Source organism: Sycon ciliatum, chromosome 1 (genome assembly GCF_964019385.1).
Source record: "Sycon ciliatum chromosome 1, ocSycCili1.1, whole genome shotgun sequence".
NCBI lineage: Eukaryota > Metazoa > Porifera > Calcarea > Leucosolenida > Sycettidae > Sycon > Sycon ciliatum.
In genome coordinates, this window is record NC_088643.1 from 83,377,310 (window position 1) to 83,397,782 (window position 20,473).

The 20,473-nt window shown below is 49.8% G+C and overlaps 2 protein-coding genes across 2 annotated transcripts in view; one reads left to right on the forward strand and one right to left on the reverse strand.

The window, feature by feature from the left end:
• The window catches only part of LOC135805916 (condensin complex subunit 2-like), a 28,579-nt gene extending 17,198 nt beyond the window's left edge, over nt 1-11,381 (forward strand). Inside the window, exons 16-20 of the mRNA XM_065320036.1 lie at nt 1,828-1,904; nt 4,065-4,325; nt 7,360-7,461; nt 9,518-9,694; nt 10,466-11,381. Coding sequence (XP_065176108.1) covers nt 1,828-1,904; nt 4,065-4,325; nt 7,360-7,461; nt 9,518-9,694; nt 10,466-10,525 — 677 coding nt within the window. The 3' untranslated portion in view covers nt 10,526-11,381. The remainder of the gene's footprint in view (nt 1-1,827; nt 1,905-4,064; nt 4,326-7,359; nt 7,462-9,517; nt 9,695-10,465) is intronic.
• Nucleotides 11,382-12,658: 1,277 nt separating this feature from the next.
• Nucleotides 12,659-16,277, reverse strand: LOC135808326 (uncharacterized). The gene is made up of 3 exons (XM_065321502.1): nt 15,816-16,277; nt 14,026-15,363; nt 12,659-13,864 (listed from the first exon to the last, which is right to left on the reverse strand). Exons 1-3 carry the CDS (start codon nt 16,275-16,277, stop codon nt 12,659-12,661), a joined length of 3,006 nt encoding a protein of 1,001 aa, XP_065177574.1.
• Between the last annotated feature and the right edge of the window lie 4,196 nt (nt 16,278-20,473).

Here is a 20,473-nt window from a genome sequence, read left to right on the forward strand (position 1 = left end):
TCACACAGGCGTTTGTGGACTATCTTCTCCAAGATCTTCGATGCTATTGGCAGCAAAGATATGGGACGGTAATTGCGAGATGCGTTCTTGTCACCAGACTTAAATAGAGGTCGAACATTTGCAATCTTCAGGGAGACGGGCACAATGCCAGACGAAAGGGATGCATTAATTAATATGGATAGCAACGGGGCGAGGGCTGCTGCACAATGCTTCAGGATGAATGCCGGAATGCTGTCGCTGCCCTCAGCTTTACGAGCATCGATTCTCACGAGGAAGGTGAATACCTCCTCAACACTAGTGGCCTGGAATTCCCGCAAAGGATCCCGTGGTGACGGACCACAAGGTAGGGATAGCTGCACAGGTCTACTTGGATCGGAGACTACTCCACTGAATTGCTCGCTGAGTGCTGCTATACTGACAGAGGGTGGAGTGGAAGTTTTGGTCCGGCCGCTGAGCTCGTTTATTGTCTTCCAAGTGAGCGTGCATTTGCCTGACTCCGTATGAGAAGATTCTTGTAGTACTTGGCCCTGAGGCGTCGGGACATTCGCTTAGCCTCGGCTCGTGCTGACGTGAATACAGTTCGCAGATCCATGTCAGTCGGCGAGGCTCGCCAGCGACAATGTGCTGCGTTGCGAAGTAGAATAGCGTCGTGGAGGGCAGGTAATTTCCAAGGACAGGGTGTGCGGGAGGAAGATTTAGGCCGATACGTTCGGACAGGAGCGTGCTTGTCTAAAACGGAAACAATCTTGTCAGTCCAAGAATACCACATGGCATCCACAGTCTGAGCGGTTGAAAAATTCTCCAGGTCACAATGATGCAAGTCATGAGCGAATCGGTTCATATCGATCCTTGCTAGGTTATGACCACACTTGACAGCAGGAGGTTCCACAGTGCACTTGAAAGGTAGGTCAATTACGACCGCAAAGTGGTCGCTGATAGTACAAGGGAGAACCGTGCAGGAGGTTATCACTCAATCCACAGCTAAGGCGAGATCCAGGGTTGTTCTGCTGCCGTGTGGGGCAATGCGAGTGGTTGATGCTTCGGAATACTGTATGCAAATAGTGCCTCTTTGTAGTATTTTCTCAGGAATTGTGTGTAGTCGGCAATAATGTTGATCATCACTGGTGTATGGCATAGACACATTCCATATGTTGTGATTCGGCAACTTGGTGCACCCCGTGCAGACACAGTTGAAGACAACTCACTGATCCTCAGTACATCTTCTAACTCAACACCCAACTCGAATACAAACTCAAGTGAAAACTCTAAAGTACCAGACTGCAAGTCCGACAGAAAATCTCTGAGCCTGCAAATATAGAGAGTGTTTCTGCGAGTGGTCCTGCCAAGTTCTAGACTCGTGCTACGTAGCATGCGGGACTCATGCCAAACACATTCAACGGTTACAGCAGAGAAGAGGCGCTCCAGCGGGCACATGCAAACAACGGTGTGCTTGGTCAAGTGGCCGCCCAGAGCGGACGTAAAGATAGTGCCACACCGATTGTGATTCCCTACATGCGAAAAATGATCAGAGAGGGGAGTGAAAACAGTTGAAAGGTAAAACCAGTTGATTGGAGTGCAACATCCAGTTACGGCAGCGTACATGTACACAGGGCGCATGCTGTAGTGCCACCTCTATACGTTGTGCTGAAGATGTCTGCCATATGTATTGATACATGGTAGTAGTTTTCTATCACCGGTGTGCAGTGTAGTGTTGTCATGCCATGTTCTCGTTGTAATCGTGTTGATATACTATCAATCTGTGCTGCTCGTGTAGGTGATATGCAACCCTGTTAACATCCTATTGATCTGTGTGTGCTGCTGTTTTAGGCGATATGCCGTGGTATAATTATCAGAATCAGCGTGACTGCGAAGAGTATTGCTTGCCTCCTGGAGCTGTGGCTGCTGTAAGTAGGATCAGCAATGCTGTATTGTTGGGTGCCTCAGAATGGGGTGGATCAGTACTGTAGCCTAGGCCGTTCTTACTGCTCGTGTACTGCTGTCTAGGCGCAATTGCTTCACCTTGTATATAGCGGCATGACGTGCTTGGTGAGATCCCAGCCTGTTTGTTTTTCAGCGCCCGACAAATGCGACAATACAACACAATAGGCCTTATGCACGTTGTACAGATGCACGAAATCCCGTAGACCCGGTTGGGTGTTGAATGTGCAGGACCCTATTGTGTTTATTGCTATTTCCACAGCGAAACGGGCCCTGAAGGCATTTCATACGAACACTTTTTCGACAGTGATCTAGCGAGTCGTTAGTTCAATCCCGAAGTGAAGAAGCTGGAAAAGTGATTGTTCGCCGCGAATTATGAGGCTAAATGGGTCAAACACGCATGTACAGTAAATAGTGGATATAACGTGCCCCTTTGATTTTCGATAATTTATCACTATATCCGGTGCATCACTATATCCGATTTGCATGTATGACTGACACATGGCACATGACTGTGCATGAAATGATGCGTACATGCTGGAAAAAGCATGAAAAGCAGCCACGTGTACATGTGGCTGCTTACAGCATACAGGGAAGAATTTTCTCTCAATCACGTCTGCTGCCAGATGCATCCAGGCAACACTGGATCAGTTTTGGAAGAAATAAACTAAATTTGAAGAACAATTGTTTTGTGATCATCACTCTTGATCAGTATATACGATATTTTCCTGTGCATTTGATATGGTTTGCTTCCTGAAGCCCATCACAATAAGCGATATATCGGTATAGCCGATAATAGTGTGTATAGTGACATTTTAGCTGTATTTTTGTGATTTGATTTTGATTTTGGCGAGTTCGATCATTATAGCCGGTATATCGTTACACCCGGTCACTTTATAAACGATACTCACTGTATAGCACACAATGAACACCCAACCGGGTATGTACACACCTACGGCCCTAGTACAGAACTTCGTACATCTGTACAATGTGCATAAGGACTATACCGGTGTTGTTTACCTTGTGAAGTGTTTTAGAGTGCGATGTTTGGTTCCTCTCATTGCACCCTGAGAGTTATGAACTTATGATCATGTATCTATAGAACGCATCAGGTACTGTGTCCCACAAATAATCCAAAGACGTTCCTTTCATCTCTGTGCGGCATACAAGCTATGTACTAGAAACATTTAACTGAGAGGAGTGGAATTGTGAAAACTCGAGACGGTGGCTTTGTCAAGGAAAGAGGGATGCGAGACACATATTCAGAGAAGCACGGTTTGCTTAACCCTTTCAGTGCCAAGGACGAGATAACTCGTCCTACAGACCCCCACGCGATTGGCCAAGGACGAGATATCTCGTCCTCGTAGTGCGCACGTTATATTGCAGTGCATAGACAAGTGTACAAACTATCGTAACTCTGTGAAACATAAACGCATCGCGACAGTCAATACACCGTTGGAAAGGTCTTGAGCTCATCTTTCCGCGGATATAACGTTCGTCGCGATGGGATAAAGAATCACTGAGCGGCAACAGGATGAACACCAAAATCACGGGCCGGAGTGAACACGAATTTTTTTGTTCATGACTTCGCAGTTTTTTGGAGCGTGCTAGGGGATTTCCCTTTGGCACGACGCATGCGTGATGGACATCAAATGAAGCGCTTGGATCTCAGCTTTGCAGCGCAGTTCGAATCGTGAAAATCGGGTGAATTTGGGCAAGATGCCGAACAAGAACGTGAGATTGAGTTGTTGTGCCGTTCCGAGGCACGGTGGAGTAGTTCGGAGAGGAGGTGGAAGTGGCCCTGGTGTGTCTATGTTGCTGAGATCTACCATGATGGATTCGCTTGGTCCTGGTCTTTCCAACGAGCCCAGGATGATGAAAATCCATCATGGTGGAGTGAAATGAGAATAAATTCCATTCAGAGCTGTGCGCGCAAACTACAGCAAGAGAGTCAGTGCACTGGACATCCAGCCGATTGGAGAAAAGGGGCCCGGCATGGAAAGTGTTAAAGCTTGGTGAATTTTGCAGCACATGTTTTAATTTCTATGTTATTTTGCTGTTGCTGCTGCTGCTGCTGCTGCTGGTGGTGGTGTGGTGCTGCTGCTGTGGGGGCTACATTTCTGCAGAACTCTGGTCCTGGTCAGCATGCGGGAGAAGAAGACGCAGCAGGGGGTTGTGATTTTGGTGGTGCTGGCGGTGGTGGTGACGATGATGATGACTATGATGACGCTGCTCAGCAGGCAGCAGCGGCTGGCAGCATGGGCAGCATGACCATGGACAACTTTGCCAGCTTGGCAGACATGCAGATGCAGAGCTTCCTGGAGCAAGCCAGAGGAGCTGATCCCAGCATGCTACTCGGTGATAACCTGGTTGCTCAGCCCAGAAAGGTACTGTACTCGGACTACGGTCATGCATGTAGCAGCAATACTTTTCTCTCCATCCCTGGATCTTTGGCTTGCGATGCTTAGATAGAGGGCAGGTGTCAAAGCAGCCTAATGCTGTAAAACTGCTCCATGATGCACATTGCAACTTAGTCTACACATTTCCTCCTCATGCGTAGTGGCTCCGTACCTACCTTGCACACACACACACACACACACACACACACACACACACACACACACACACACACACACACACACACACACACACACACACACACACACACACACACACACACACTTCATATCACCAAATTCTATACTAGTAGATATGCGTAAATGTTGTATGGAGTCAGTCAATGATAATGTGGCGTGTCTGGACAAATCCATGCGTAATCAGTGCATAATAATTATTATACTGGACTGTCAGGACATGGGAAAGTTGGTAGAGGCAGTCTAGCTAGTCCTCATTCCTGTTCTCTTCACTTCCTGTCCTGTGCTCATGTAGCACGCCATAATACTTATCAATACATTGCATTGAATAACTCAAGAGGGGCGCCAGAACACAGAATCGTAATTAGCATGGCATGCCTACTATTTCTAGTCTGAGTCCATGCTCCCCTCTTCTTGTGCTGGGAGGAACTTCAAAAGGGGATGTGATTATAGTGAATTTCCCAGGGAGTATTTCTGGGGAATAGGATGTAGGTGTTCCCTTGCTGATGGATGGCATGTCACATCACACCATGTACATGTACCAGCTAACATGTTTAGTTAGAGTCAATTTCCACTTTCCACTGTCAACAGTGCAAAAACTAGTACCTGGTGCCACCAGCCTGGAGCTAGCTTACCTGTGCCTGCCTGATGAGCTCTAGTCTAGTATGGATTTCTGTCAGTGTTCCTGGGTTTGGCTGCAAGCCACTACACTACTCACTAGCTGCCACTACAGTCTGCACAGGTTCATGACTAGGGGCACAATCCTTCCCAGTATAGTTCGGGGCATCGGGGTCTGGGAGCCTGCAGGTACTTTTCTTCCCAACTACTTCAATTCCAGTCTTGATATGAATGATAGTGTACTATTAGTAGTGGTGTTACTTTCAAGTACTTGCACCGGTAGCACTAGTAGTCTGGGAGTGCAGTCTAGTACTTGCATCGGTAGCACTAGCACTAGCAGTCTTGGAGTGCAGTCTTGCTCTCTGCTGCTGCCTCTGCCTGGGGAAATTATGTCCAATGCCCATCCACTTGACATGCTGCTAAAGAAGTTCAAGTGAGGGCTCTTGTCTGATCCTCCTTACCCCTTGCTGGGTCCATGGCTAGCTTTTCTTCTACAGTACAGCATGCAGGGCACAGTGGCACAGTGTCACAGTGTGTGGTGTAATACTAATGCCAGTGAGGGTCCATGTCACCAAGACTGTGTGGTGTAATACTAATGTCAGTGAGGGTGCATGTCACCAAGACTGTGTGGTGTAATGCCAGTGAGGGTGCATGTCACCAAGACTGTGTGGTGTAATGCCAGTGAGGGTGCATGTCACCAAGACTAACAGTTACACTGTAGAGTACAGCCATGCTGTGCACTCTCCATCAGTTGGTGTCACCTTGTTATGACCGCCTGTCTGAACATCATTACGTCATTGTGTTACCGTCCAGTATGCACAGCATGCAGGGGTTCGTTCTTTGTGCCTAGCCCGGTTCAGGAAGCAGTAAAACACTCTGAGAGCCTCTGCAATTTCGGGTCACTGACCAAGGGCAACATTGATTACCGGCGCCGGCGGGGGATTTACCACCTTCAATACTGTGGAAAAATGCCATTGTACAGGAAGTAATAATAACATTTTTATTATGTTTTGTGAAGGCTAAGACTGCATCCTGGCTATCAGATGTACACTTTTCACTACATTGCTGCTGCTGGGCAGCCTGCCAGTACCAATGCTACAGAACTTAGAAGTACAGGTGACTTTGCACTGCCCAGCTTTAGCATCTGCCAGTACAAGTATTTTGCTTGTACCGGTACAGTGGACTGGAGAATGCCGCTTTGTATCCAAGTGTAATGTTAACATGTACCATGTATTGGGCCAGCTGTACAGTGATACTGACAACTGAATGAATAGCATTACAATACTCAATAGGGAGAATCCCCAGATTGCTTAGACTAGAGAGTGCTCAACACCACAAGGATGCAGCATTACCACAAAGGCAGCAGAGAACAGAGACAACAAGCTAGGTCATTGTTGTAACACTGCATTTCATGCACATAGCAAAGCTAAAGCAAGCTATTAAAGGCTGTCTGAGGATTGCCTTAGCTTTGCTACGTGCATGAAACGCAGTGTTACAACAATGACCTAGCCGGTTTTCTCTGTTCTCCGCTGCCTTTATGAATGAATAGTATTACTATTAGATTAGTGCCAATAGTGGAGCCCACAGAGGAAGGATTTGAGTGGGTTTACACAGTCATTGCATGACCAAGTAACACACATACTAGTACTCTACTACTTGTGACTTGTAAATGACAGTCTGGAGGCTCAACTCCATGTCCTTGATGAAGAATGTACTGTACATGTACATGCATGGCAGATTGGATTCCAGTCCTGTCTGGTGATTACCAGTATATCAGCTAGCTTACTGCTGCAGACAACACCTAACACTTACTGATGGATGTTGTTAGTGTCAAGGTGCTTGAAAACTGTGTACTGCACAGTTGCTGCCTATGCCTTGCATCTAGTAACTATTATAGTATGATGCTGTACAGGCATGAGATAGAAATACCGGTGGTGGGGTATGACATACTCTGGCATGCTCTCCAAGCATCCCCTTCACTACCCTGTGCCACCTCTCATCAAGAATTCAAGATACACAACTAATACTTGCCACGCCATTGGTGAAACCATTTGACAACTAACTAATTACTTACTTTCCTTGCATGCATTCCTCAGGATGGCAACGAAATGACCCCCCAGGTCATTACAATTGTATGACCTAAGTTGACCTTCTTTCCCCCCCCCCCCCCCGTGGCGATGAACTTTGCATTCAATTGTTTTCTGTCCAGGTCCAGCGTATTCAAATCGACTATGCTAAGGCTGCAAAGAAAATGGATGTGAAGAAGCTGAAGTCCGGAATTTGGTCCGTGCTGACTCAACCCGGAGAGAAGGTAAGCTTCATTTCATACTGTTGACATGCTGTTGCTGCTACTGCTGCTGTTTTGTGTTGTCGTTGTCAGTGGTGGTGTGGTGGTGCTCTGATGATGTCACGTTATTAATATTTTTGTAGTTTCAAATACCCCCCCCCCCCCCCCAACACACACACGCACAGTAATGACTAATGTAATGTTTGGCAGCTGTTTTGCCCACACTGCCCTTCCCTGTTTTGTGTTTCACCCTTTTCGAATTAGAAGGCGCCATGTTATAGATCCATTACATTCGGCTGAATGTTGTTGAGGGTGATGTCTTCCCTCAATGCTCTGTGAGCTAATACTGCACGGCACTGAGAGGTCCTAATTAATGAGACATTGTCATCGGCTTCCTATCTCTACTGATCACACTGTGCTAGTTTGTGCTAGCTGATGTCACTAGATGATGTCACTGCAGTTAAAAGCCGTTGAGTGACTGGCTTGATTGAGTATTTTAATTTTATTTAGTAAGGGCCCGGTCCCACATGCACTTGAGAGTTGCGGATCCGCTGCAGCGGTGTCGCAACAGCGTGTATCACCATGGAAACTGCGAGTAGCGGAACTTCCGCCGTGGCGGAAAGTTCAAATCCGCTACTCCAAAATTTTTGGAGCGTATACTCTCCTGCGGAAGTTCCGCTCCTGCGACACTCTGACATAGTGAGCGATTTGTGTTGTTCGATTTTATTTTCGATCATGAAGTGGTCAGTTTGACTTTAGTCAGAGCAGCTACGGCTGCAGTTGTACATGTATGTTGAAGTCAAGACTCGTTTGGCCAAGGGATGAAGAGAGATACGGAGCGATAGGTGGATAGCCGAGAAGCTGAAACCGACGGCTGCGGCGTCGGCCAAAGACCAAATCCCGGACCTGTGAGCAGCCAAGCATGGCCATCATGTAAAACCACGCAGTCGGACCACTGTGATGTAGGTCTAGCAAGAGCGATACATGTACCACTATTACCAGTATCTGTAGCAGTTATCATTGCCATTGGTTATCGTCGACGTGCTGCTCAACAAGTTCGTGCTAGTACTCAGCAACAAAATGTCGCTGCGGTCTCCATTGCCTGTCGACAACGTCTCGCCAATCGACCTCTACCCAACGGAAAATCCATTCTTTCAGATTACTAGTATAGTATACAGAACAAAGACTCAAAGTCAACAATACCGAACCCACGACATGTAGCTAATGCTTGATACTCAACAAAAACAACGATCTGTCCAACACCTAGTATCTACATCAACAGTACATCAGTGCTGCGTTGATGTGTCCACAAAGGACGAAACAGTTCTGTCCACAGACACGCGTACTTCGAAGTGAAAGCATGCTTGAGTTGCAGGAGAGCTGCACTGAATTTTTTGGAAGTCAGAGAGGCGCGCTCGCTTCGTTCGCCACGCGTGCACGCGTGAGCATGTGAGACCACGCGAGCATTTTGTCGCAGGAGAGGTGCGACACCACTCCCGCAAAACCTTGTCGCACCAGCGGATCCGCCACTGCATGTGGGACCGGGCCCTTATGGGTGACATGATGTACTGGGCAGTTGACAATCTTTGTTACAAAGTAGTTAGAAGAGTGGGCACTCAAGCCAGGACTCCAGTGCCTTGTACATGCTTTTGCTGTTCATTGCCAGTTCAGCGAACCCGGCCAAGCTGCAACAGCCGACAGATGTTGATTCTCAAGGCTCACACAGATGTGTAACACATATGCACACTGCACACATGCTATCTAGCACACACACACATGCGCGTGCTCACGCGCGCACACACACACACACACACACACACACACACACACATGCACACACACGCACGCACACACACACACACACACACACACACACACACACCTTCCCAATGCATACCGCATTTTCTAGAGTAAAAGCCGCGCTGGATTATACGCCCTGATTTTTTTGTCACGAAATACAGACCTGTTTATCGGGGTGAATTACTGGTATTTAAAGCGCGGCTTATACTTTGGAGAATACATTACCATTGTATTTGACATTTTGCTGCCAATCATTTTCCATCTCTTGTTGTTGCTGTAGGAGAACACACCAGCTCCTGAGCCCAGCAAAGACACGGAGAGCAAAGATGAATGTGCTGGTACTCAATCCTTTTCCAGCCTGTACGGAACACTACCGCATAAGATTTCTGCCAACATGACAAAGAACCTGTCTGTGCCTATTGCTTTCGTCTGCTTACTGCATCTTGCCAACGAGAAGGTAAGATATGTGGCTGTATGGTTATTTGGATGAGCTCAAGTAGCCCTTTCAGCCCATAGTACGGATATATCCATACCAGTGCACAGTGCATACTTTTCAAAGCGCAATTTGGCGTAACTCGGCTGTCCCTTGGCCAAATCGGACAATTGAAAGGTCTATCGACATTAGAATTGATCTCAGTATCGGCTCGAAAAACCCGAAGGCGTTCAGGGAGCAGAGTTTTGAGGCTCGGCCTAATTTCGCTCAGCGAAGTCAACTCGGGCGCGTGCAATTTGAACTCGTTTTTCGGGATTTTGCCTGGCTTGCGGCCCACGCAGCCACAGATAGTTCACGTCATCGCAAAGGCATGTTTTTCAGCTCTCATGTAAAACAATTGGAGCGATCTGCGATACAATTTGTTGAAAGGGCAGAGAATTTGAGTTGGGCGTTCACAGTGCTGGCTTTGAAGCTCCAAATCACGCTGCGGCGCTGATCCTGTGGATCCACTGGTGGAGTGCTGCTTATCGCTGTCTCTGGCCAAGAGCTTTCCAGAAAGCCCAAGATCGCCAAAATCGGCCAAAGGACACCAAAGTTACGACCAGATATGTAACTGGGCTCCTCCATCAAATTAAATATTTTATTTCTTTGGACTATTGCAGACTTTTTTTACAGTTCGTCTAGCATAGAAAATGGTGAGTGTCATTAATCCCTGTTTACCATCACTTGGAATGCCTGTAGGACTGCTTTTGAAGCATGCACCTGTCCACCTGTCCATGCTGTCTGTTTGCGCAGAACTTGAAAGTGGCTGGGACAGAAGGTCGATCTGATCTGTTGATCTCTCAGGATAGTTGATGTTATGCATGACTTCAGTCAAGAGCAGCTATCTAAGGATGTACCCGCTCTTCCAGTGATAGCCACACAACCGCGTGGATATGATCCTCCACTAACGTAATCAAGCACCAGTCAATGGAAACTCAGAATGTGCGTGTATGACACTGTGAATGGTATCTTTTCACGTATCACTTTGAAACTGAGGCGTCTACACCATGGCATGTTGCAGTGAACTCCTTCACATTGCTACTCCGTACATGTGTGAGATGTAGTCACTATTTGCATGTCTGCACTATTAGACCACATGTGAAGTCATGGCTGCTAACATTATTGTCACTGGTGAACACTAGTAGTATCTCTTTCCTTCTTTTCTTTTAGAACTGTGCTGTAGGCAGGGATACGTTGCACACGCCGTATCCTTGTCCAGCTTGTCTCTGGCAAGCTCTGTGCACCAAGTAGTATCCTGATGACTCATGATCTAACATAACCATTAGACTGAACGTCACCAACCCATCATGACATTATAAGACACGACGGGGACGAGTATGCCCAGTGTGTTGTATACTGGTAAATAATCAATACTCTCTCTGTTCTGCATGCAGTCCATATCAATACTCTGTCTGTTCTGCATGCAGTCCATATCAATACTCTGTCTGTTCTGCATGCAGTCCATATCTGGTTAGCACTGCACGTTATGAAACACATGATCTCTTATTTGAAAACAATTATCTCTATTTCCAAGCAATACCCCCAGGCACTACCCCCAATACCCCCAGGCCACGATGCAACCCACGATTTTTTGGATTAGCACCGCAACAGTATCACTTTCCCTGTAGAACTACTGTATAATTATGTATACCAGTGTGAGCTTACTAAACCCAGTGCTACGATGTGCGTGTGTATGTACCTCTAGATGCGACTGTGTCTGTATGTCTGTCAGTGTAGTACGATAATAGCAAGGCAGATGCACACTGTTTTACTGCAAGACGAGATATTTCAGCGCCATGAAAATACATGTAGCCCTTTTGGGCATTGAGCAATTTGTGTGCGGATAGGACCTAAGCTACTATTACTACCAAGAGTGTGGACTCTTGTTACTACTATACTGTGTAAAAAAAGTTATCGGATTTTCTGAATCTTTGTTAGTTAGCAACATGACATGTTTAAACGATTTCTGGCTGTCAAGCCATCTTCAACTCCTATCCCCTTCACAACACAACTTTCCATTGCTTGTGAAGTGGGACATTTTTGACTGTACATGTAGGTATGGTTATGGACTCTTGGTAACATGTGAGTACTAATATTACTACATGAGGACGCGACTGGATTTCGTTGAGCATAACATTAACAGTTACTGTAGCACCCGTAGGCTATACATGCCAGGGAGCTATAGCCTTTTCCCTAGCCTGCCCTACAATTGACGATTATACAAGGAACTCTGTTCTGATGTATAATCATAATTGCATGAAGAGGTGAAGCGAAATGTAACACTGTAGTGGCCCTACATTTTTACTGCATAAATAACCAGTTTTCAAAGCTTTTTTTTTTTTTTTTTTTTTTTCGTTCCTACACCATAACACGCATGCTCGGCCAGTCCTTCCTCGGCCTTGTTTGAACGCGTCAATGGCCAAGATAAAGCCCATGGGCACTCCCCGGTGCATAAGTAAATGGGATGGGCGGGAGGGACTACAGTGTTACATTTCGCTTCACCTCTTCATGCAATTATGATTATACATCAGAACAGAGTTCCTTGTATAATCGTCAATTGCACATCAGAGGCTCCGCTCCATGTAACACTGTAGATTTCAACGCTCAAATCAGAGGTGAAGCGAACACCACAAGACCGGAGAGAGGGACCAACGCAGGCCATGAAAACCCCCAACCGGGCATGCAGCACACCATGCACACCACCAAATCAGTAAGGAACAGGGTAAACCGGTGCCACGGAAACTTGCCGCAGAAAGTGACAAAAGGCCTGTCCAGAACAAGGACACAGGCGTAATGGCAAAAGGAAGAATAAATGAGGAAAGCCGTGTACTATACACATGCACAGATAGAACGGCATTGAGAAAGCCAGGCACAGACAGCAATCGGATTACTGAGGTAGACACAAAGTCACAGACTCAGAACCTGGCCAGGCCAACATTGGTAGCGCTACGGCGCAAGCACAGAGCGGCAGAACTGCTGATGTGCCGATGGGGAAGAGCCGCTGGTCTCACCCTCCCATGGCTTGAAATAGAAGCGCTGGAACACAGATGCGCAACTCCAGTCAGCACATTTCATGATGTCCACTGTCGACATACCTTTACGCTTCGCAGCAGACGTAGAAGCGGCACGAGTGGAATGGGCACCAAACAATGATGTATCCACACCAGCCTTGGACATAACCTGCTTGATCCAACGAGCAATCGTTGCAGAGGTGACAGGGTGGTGCGGACGCTTCGTGCTGAGGAACAGATGTGCAGAAGATGCCTGTCGCAGGTCGGCGGTCCGACGCAAGTACTCCCTGAAGCACTCCACAACACAGAGTGCAGGAGTCACAGGAAAGGCAGCAAAGGTGACAGGTCGGGCTGGTTCCGAACCAGGGCGATGCTGCTTAGGGGGTGTGAGATAGTCAAATACCACGCCCTCGGCAGAGAAACGATGAGAGTTGAGGCTTAGCCGGTGGAGGTCCGAAGAGCGCCGAGCAGCAGTCAAGGCCATCAGAATGGCCAACTTGCCAGACAAGACAGGGAGAGACAGGTCCGTGTTGGCAGGCAGTTTAGAGAGCCAAGAAGTGACAATACCCACATCCCAAGTATGTGAGTACCGCGGCTGCGGCGGACGCTCTAGGCAGATACCACGGAGCAAACGCACCACCAACGGGTGCTGGCCAATGGGTGCACCATCCAGCTCAGGCAGGGTAGCAGACATCGCTGACCGATAGACATTCAGGGTACTGTAGCTGCGGCCGTCCTCAAAGGAATCGGCCAGGAACTGGAGCACCATAGCTAAAGATGGGCGAACGGGATCCACTGACCGTTGACTGCACCAGCCCAGCCACTGCTCCCATGCCGATGCGTAAGCGGCATTGGTTGATGACCGCCAAGAGGAGGAGAGGAGTCGCACGACCTGTGGAGAAAGTCCTGCTGCATTGAAGCGCTGCTGGAGATAGGCCATGCGGCGAGGCGCAGGTGGCGGGATAGTACCAGTGGGTGTGGATGGCCCGAGGGTGAGAGTAGCAGGCAGTCGAATGTGGGCAGAAGCATGGGGAAATCGACCAACAGCTGCAGCAAAGTCGCGTACCATGGCTGCGTATCCCATACTGGTGCGACCAGTATCATCCGGCAAGTATGGAGTGAGGCCACACGATGAAGCACCCTGTCCAGTAGGCAGAATGGTGGGAAGGCATACACCGCGTCCTGATGAGGGAGACTCCAATTCTGAGAGAACGCATCTAGAGCGAGAGCCTCCGGATCCGGCCTCCAAGCATAGAAGGCGGGAAGTTGCGTGTTCAGTCGAGATGCGAACAGATCTAGCACCAAGGTCCAAGGAGCTGCCCTCTGAATCCTGCGAAACAGAGCAGGGTCCAGGCGCCAGTCGCCGGACTCGGAGAGGGAGCCCCGAGAAGGATGGTCCGCTGGGTTCTCCTCGCTCGGCACATATTCCGCCTGGAGGCGGATATCGTGTTGGACCGCCCATCTCCAGAGGTCGCAAGCGATCTGGGACAGGAGACGGGAATGCGTGCCGCCTAAGCGGTTGATGTAGCTGACGGCTGTCGTGTTGTCGATCAACAACTTGATGTGCAGAGGACGGTAAGAGGCCCGGTGATGAAAGGCTTTCACCGCGAATGAGGCAGCGATCAATTCCAGAGCATTGATGTGGAGATTGGCCTCGGTAGGGGACCATTGACCCCCAGTACTCGTTGTGCCGCACACCGCTCCCCAGCCGAGCAGGGACGCATCGGAGAATATGGTGAGCTGAGCGGGAGGTTTGAGAATCGAGCGACCGTTCCAAGTTTCTAGATCTGCTGCCCACCACGTCAGCTCCGTCCTGGCTTCCGGCGTCAGGCGTACCGTGGCAAGGTAGCTCTGATGGCGACGAAGGGCTGCAATCTTCAACTGCTGAAGGTGGCGGAATTGCAGTGGAGCCAGAAACATGCCTGGGGAGCACGCAACCATCCTGCCCAGGAGTGAGGCCAATGCGCGGATGGACAGGTAGGGCTGGGACAGGGCTCGGTGGCACTCCTGCTGGAGTTTCCGCGCCTTGTCGATCGGCACCGACATCGTCATGGCCACAGAGTTCAACTGAAATCCTAGGAACTCGAGCTGTTGCGTAGGCTCGGGAATGGACTTCTTCCGATTGATTACGAAACCCAGAGATTCTAGGAGTTGAATGGCCTGCTGCGTCTGCAGCACGGCGGCCGGCCGTGACTCGGCAATCAGGAGAAGGTCGTCGAGATACAGGATGAGACGAATGCCCTGACGACGAAGAACACTGATCGGGACCTTCATCAGCTTCGTGAATACCCGGGGGGCGCTGGACAGGCCGAACGGTAGGCACTGAAACTCGTAGAGTTGGCCCTCCCAACTGAAGCGCAGGAGCCGGCGGTGCTGGGGATGGATCGGCACGGTGAAGTACGCGTCCTTGAGGTCTAGCTTTGTGAGCCAATTGCCCTCTCGGACGGATAGGGGAACAAGGTGGAGACCCTCCATCTGGAAGTGCTCGTACCGCACGTGCTCGTTCAGGTGGCGGAGGTCGATGACTGGACGTTCGGCGGTGGTACCCTTCTTGGGTACGGTGAATAACCGGCTCACGAACTGGCCGGGAGATGGGCTCACCGGTCGAATTGCACCCTTGGATAGGAGATCCTCTATCTCCTGGTGGACGATGGCGCATTTTTCGGGAGGGAACCACATCTCTGTCGGAGCGGACCGCTGGCAAGGAATGGTGTGGAGGTCTAAGCAGTACCCTGAGACGGTCTTCAACACCCACGCATCCTGCGTTAGGTCTCGCCAGGCTGCCGCAAAATGCTCCAATCGGCCCGCTACCTGGGGGGTAGGGGCTTCCGTGAGGCAGCCAGGCACGGGGGAGGTCGTCAACGACCTCGAGGGCGCCCGCGAAAGGGCTGGCCCCGGCCGTTTTTTGCTGGCTGGCGGAAATGCTCCTCAGGCCGGCGGGTGACATGACCCCGTCCTGCCCTGTCGTAAGGGCGGAACCGCCCTGGATCTGACCGGTACACGGTACGACCAGAAAAACGGTCAGGACGGGCAGGCTGCGACCGGTCCTGTGCGGTCCCCGGGCGCCGCCCAGAAGGCCGTGGCTGGAATACGTCCATTTCCTGGCACTTCCGTTTATACTCCCGGGAAAATCCATCACCGAAGAGGAGATCACCGGAAGGACGCAAGCCCTGCAGCAGGCTCTTCGGGCATCTCTTTGGCAGCGCTGCCATGAGGCGCTGACGGCGTGTCTCCGACAATACATTCGAGGCGTCGCCCGTCATGACGATCGCCATCTGGACCAGCTCGGTCAGTTCGTGGACCGGCCGGCCCTGCTCAATAGCAGCCCAGAGCGCGGCCAGGGGACGGAAAACGTCCGTAACCTTTTGTTGGATGTTGGCCAGCATTCTATCCGCTCTCTTGGCGTTGGCCAGGCCCTGGACATCCGCCAAGAACGGGTCCACGCGTGGACATCGCGTTTCCTCCACGTCCGGTCGGGGACACAGTTTCCGCACCCGTCGACGCTCAGCGAAGGACAGGGAACCACGGCAGTGCTCCCGTAGGTACGAGGCCATGTGCGAGGGGGGAGACCATACAGAGTCGTCCACTAACCCCTTAGGATCGAAGCCCGCGCCGCTACCACGGCGATGCTCTTGGGCAGCCGAGTCGTCGGATGACGGACATGTGCCACTAGGACTGTCGGAGTCACTATCGTCAGATTCTGACGTACCAGAGCTAGAACTAGTGCCAGAACTATCTCGGTGCCTGGTGAAACGGTGCGACTCGCGCCGTCTGGGTGACCCATGGCCATGTCGTCCCCGGGCACTCAGGCGGGACTCGTGCGTAGCACCCGAGCGTGACCCTGACCGACATCTGTCCGCAGATTGAGATCTAGATCTAGATCTACGTGTACGTGTAGCACCAGCCGATCTATGGCGAGTACGTGTACGTCGTTCACATGAAGCAGAACGATAACGAGGGGGAGATCGTGAGTGGGGTGGAGATCTGTCCCGTGAGCATGATCTAGATCTATCTGTACGTAAATCACGTGACCCAGATACGTCAGTGACGTCACCCCTAATATGGCCCCGCGCCCGGCCGCCATTGCTGGAATGGCGGTCCGTGGAAAAACCGAGGCTTGCCGAACGACGTTCGGCCAATGAGACAAAACGAAAAGGCTCCCCGCCATCTACCTGAGAGTCATCCTGGTTCCCTTCCCTGTTGGAAGAGTTCCGAGCCTCCTCCATTTCTTGACCGCCAGAGGCTGCGGTGGTGCCACGACCAGTGTCTAATCCGCCCGTGGGTGCGGAATTATTTGAGGAAATTTGTATACCGTTCCCCGAAACGGTGTCTCCTATTTGTTTTCCGCGGGAGTGGGCGGATGCCGCGATGGCAGATTGTACCTCTGGCTGCGCCAGGGTATGCAGCAAATCCAAAACAGCGTCCATCGTGGAGATATTTTGGAAAAACTCGAAGAGGCATGCAATGCAAACTACGCAGAAAATGCAGTAAAAACAAGGCCGAGGAAGGACTGGCCGAGCATGCGTGTTATGGTGTAGGAACGAAAAAAAAAAAAAAAAAAAAAAGCTTTGAAAACTGGTTATTTATGCAGTAAAAATGTAGGGCCACTACAGTGTTACATGGAGCGGAGCCTCTGATGTGCAACTGTAGGTGTAGGTCTATACTACTATAGCTCCCTGGTACATGTAGGTCTATACTACTATAGCTCCCTGGTACATGTCGGTCTGTACTACTCAGGCGTGTGCCCCGTATGGGTTCCTGGGTGCCCGGAACCCCCCTTTTTTCGCTCAAAATGCAGGATTTTGCTTAATATTTGGAAATTTTTCCCGGGGGAGGCCCCCTGAACCCCCCTTGAAAGGCACCGGCGCACGCGCCTGCTACTATAGCTCCCTGGTGCATGTAGGTCTACATGGTATTCAACCTTACGGCAATGCTATTCCAACATTGTTGCAACCTCCAACCCGCTACACACAAACCTTCCGCCACACCACACGACTCGATTTCATGCGAAGTTTCACCCGGCAGGAGGCCATCATCAAGGATACATTATGCACATCAAGTAGTTGAATGCGATCTTTGGGGCTTCTGCCAAATCGGGAAGGCACTTTCTCGGAATTACTGAGGGTGCCCTCTTTGTGTACAGTGTGGTTCTATTACTACTAGTACTCTACTGGTGGATCAGAACGTCCTGTCGATTGAGTAGGCCGACGTGTTCATTTTCCATGTCTGCAAGCTACATAATTGTATTTCTATGTGCGGTTTCATCAGATAATAAGATTGTCCGACGCCTACTAGTGCATGCCTAGCTAGCTACAGTGCAGGCAACTGAAATCCGACCCCATGGGCGGTGCGTTCACTTTCTAGCGGACTCTATTTCGTAGTGTTACGATGTGAGCGCCCGGTCAGGGGTCGGATTTCAGTTGCCAGCAGTGTAGATACGAGGCCCTGGCCCACAGACTGCACAGAGCCGTGGGTGGTTGAGCATGAGGTGACCTATTGATGCGGTATTCATTTCCACCAGGTATCCCTTTCTCATTGTCGCCATTGATAAGCTAGATCATACAGATAACGAGGGTCTGGGACCGGAACTCAGCGGAAGCAGCGGAGCGAGCAGATGGTAAAATCTTCACTGAGTCTGTTGTATGTACATTTATACAATCATGTTGAATCTTATTGTTAGATTGGCAGCATGAAACAAGGTGGAGGACACTGTGTTCGGAAACAGTGACCTTACTACAACCTTCCGAACACAGTGTCCTCCACCTGGTTTCATGCTGTCAATCTAACAATATGTGTGAACTATAACAAGGTTTATCTAATACTAGTTCTGAACTAGTAATGGGTTATATTATAATAATGAATCTTGTGCTGCTAGCTGAGTTCACGAGTTTTACATACTGCTCACGTACACCGTAATAGGTAACATACTGACAGTGGTAGTAGTGCTAGTAGAATGGACTTGTTTGAGGATAACAGCGGGTTAGGGTGCATTCAACAAGGGGGAGGACATGCTGTGTTGCGATGCGAACAGTGTTCCTGACTGTAACAGGCTCTCTCTCTCTCTCTCTCACACACACACACACACACGCTCGCTCGCTCGCTCGCTCGCTCTCTCTCTCTCTCTCTCTCTCTCTCTCTCTCTCTCTCTCTCTCTCTCTCTCTCTCTCTCTCTCTCTCTCTCTCTCTCTCTCTCTCTCTCTCTCTCTCTCTCTCTCTCTCTCTCTCTCTCTCTCTCTCTCTCTCTCTCTCTCTCTCTCTCTCTCTCTCTCTCTCTCTCTCTCTCTCTCTCTCTCTCTCTCTCTCTCTCTCTCTCTCTCTCTCTCTCTCTCTCTCTCTCTCTCTCTCTCTCTCTCTCTCTCTCTCTCTCTCTCTCTCTCTCTCTCTCTCTCTCTCTCTCTCTCTCTCTCTCTCTCTCTCTCTCTCTCTCTCTCTCTCTCTCTCTCTCTCTCTCTCTCTCTCTCTCTCTCTCTCTCTCTCTCTCTCTCTCTCTCTCTCTCTCTCTCTCTCTCTCTCTCTCTCTCTCTCTCTCTCTCTCTCTCTCTCTCTCTCTCTCTCTCTCTCTCTCTCTCTCTCTCTCTCTCTTGCATGCCCCATGTATGTAATTGACATTGTGCATGGGAAGGTCTGGAAACAGGATGGACACCCGGCTCTCCTGTTTCTCCTAGTTTAATACGTGCTTATCCAGCCGTGACACCGTGTTTCTGTTGAGCTGGACCAGCATTGGCTACACTGGCTATGGACGACAGTGCCAGTGGTCCAGTACTGTGTGACTCGCGACTATCATCCAGACCACACGAGAAGTCCATCGAACCCTCCACTCGGCAAACCTGCAAGAAAGCGCCACTTCCTCCTCATTACAATCGACGAATCGTATCATACAACCATTGTGCTTCGGGAACTCCGAATTCACCCCTCATCAGTTGAGCTTGAGTAGGCTGTGGAAGTCTTACCAGAAGAGCACCACGCACACTGTACATATACCGGTACAGTATAGTGCTCTCCAGCTACAGCCAGAACATCACCACGTTCACTGCTTTTCGAGCAGGATCTGCCAATTTTTCAAGCATTGTCCACCAAGGCCAAGGGCTAGCACCCAGTGGGTCTAATGAAAACCTTATGGCAGACACTTCCCGTTGGATTCTGCTCCATTTCTTCATCCACACACCAAACGTGCATGAAACATACCAGAAAAGCACTAAATCTGCTGCCAATTTTTCTGCCTGTCCCAGGACCGCTGTACAGTTTTCTGTCTGTCGTTGTGGCACCTCCCACCTTTCTCCGGTCGAGTGTGACGTGCGTGCATGGCTCTCCCACCTTCGCCACCTGTGAGCGGCCCACGGCCTACATGTATAGCTATGCCGCTGTGTGTGTACAGATGTAGTGCTCTCATACCACAGTCATACATGTACTAGCATAGCCCGTACCCAAGCTGGTAGACCAATAACAAAGCTTTCGTTCCCATTCCAGGAACAAGACTCGGAAATACGACAGTCCCTACCATCGCATAATTATAGTTTAGCCAGTCATCCTCCGTGGCGTGGGTGCGCCACATAGTCATTGTGTCAGGGGATGCCTAAAGTACAATGGCATGTACACACATGTAAATTAGTATCAGGCTCGGCCTCATTTTCTCTGTGCCTCGCTGCATGTCAGTCCACAAAGCCTCAAAGTCAAAGGACGAAACAGTTCTGTCCGCAGATTGAGTACATGTACAATTATACAGAGAATGCCAGCTCATGGAGTCATGCCT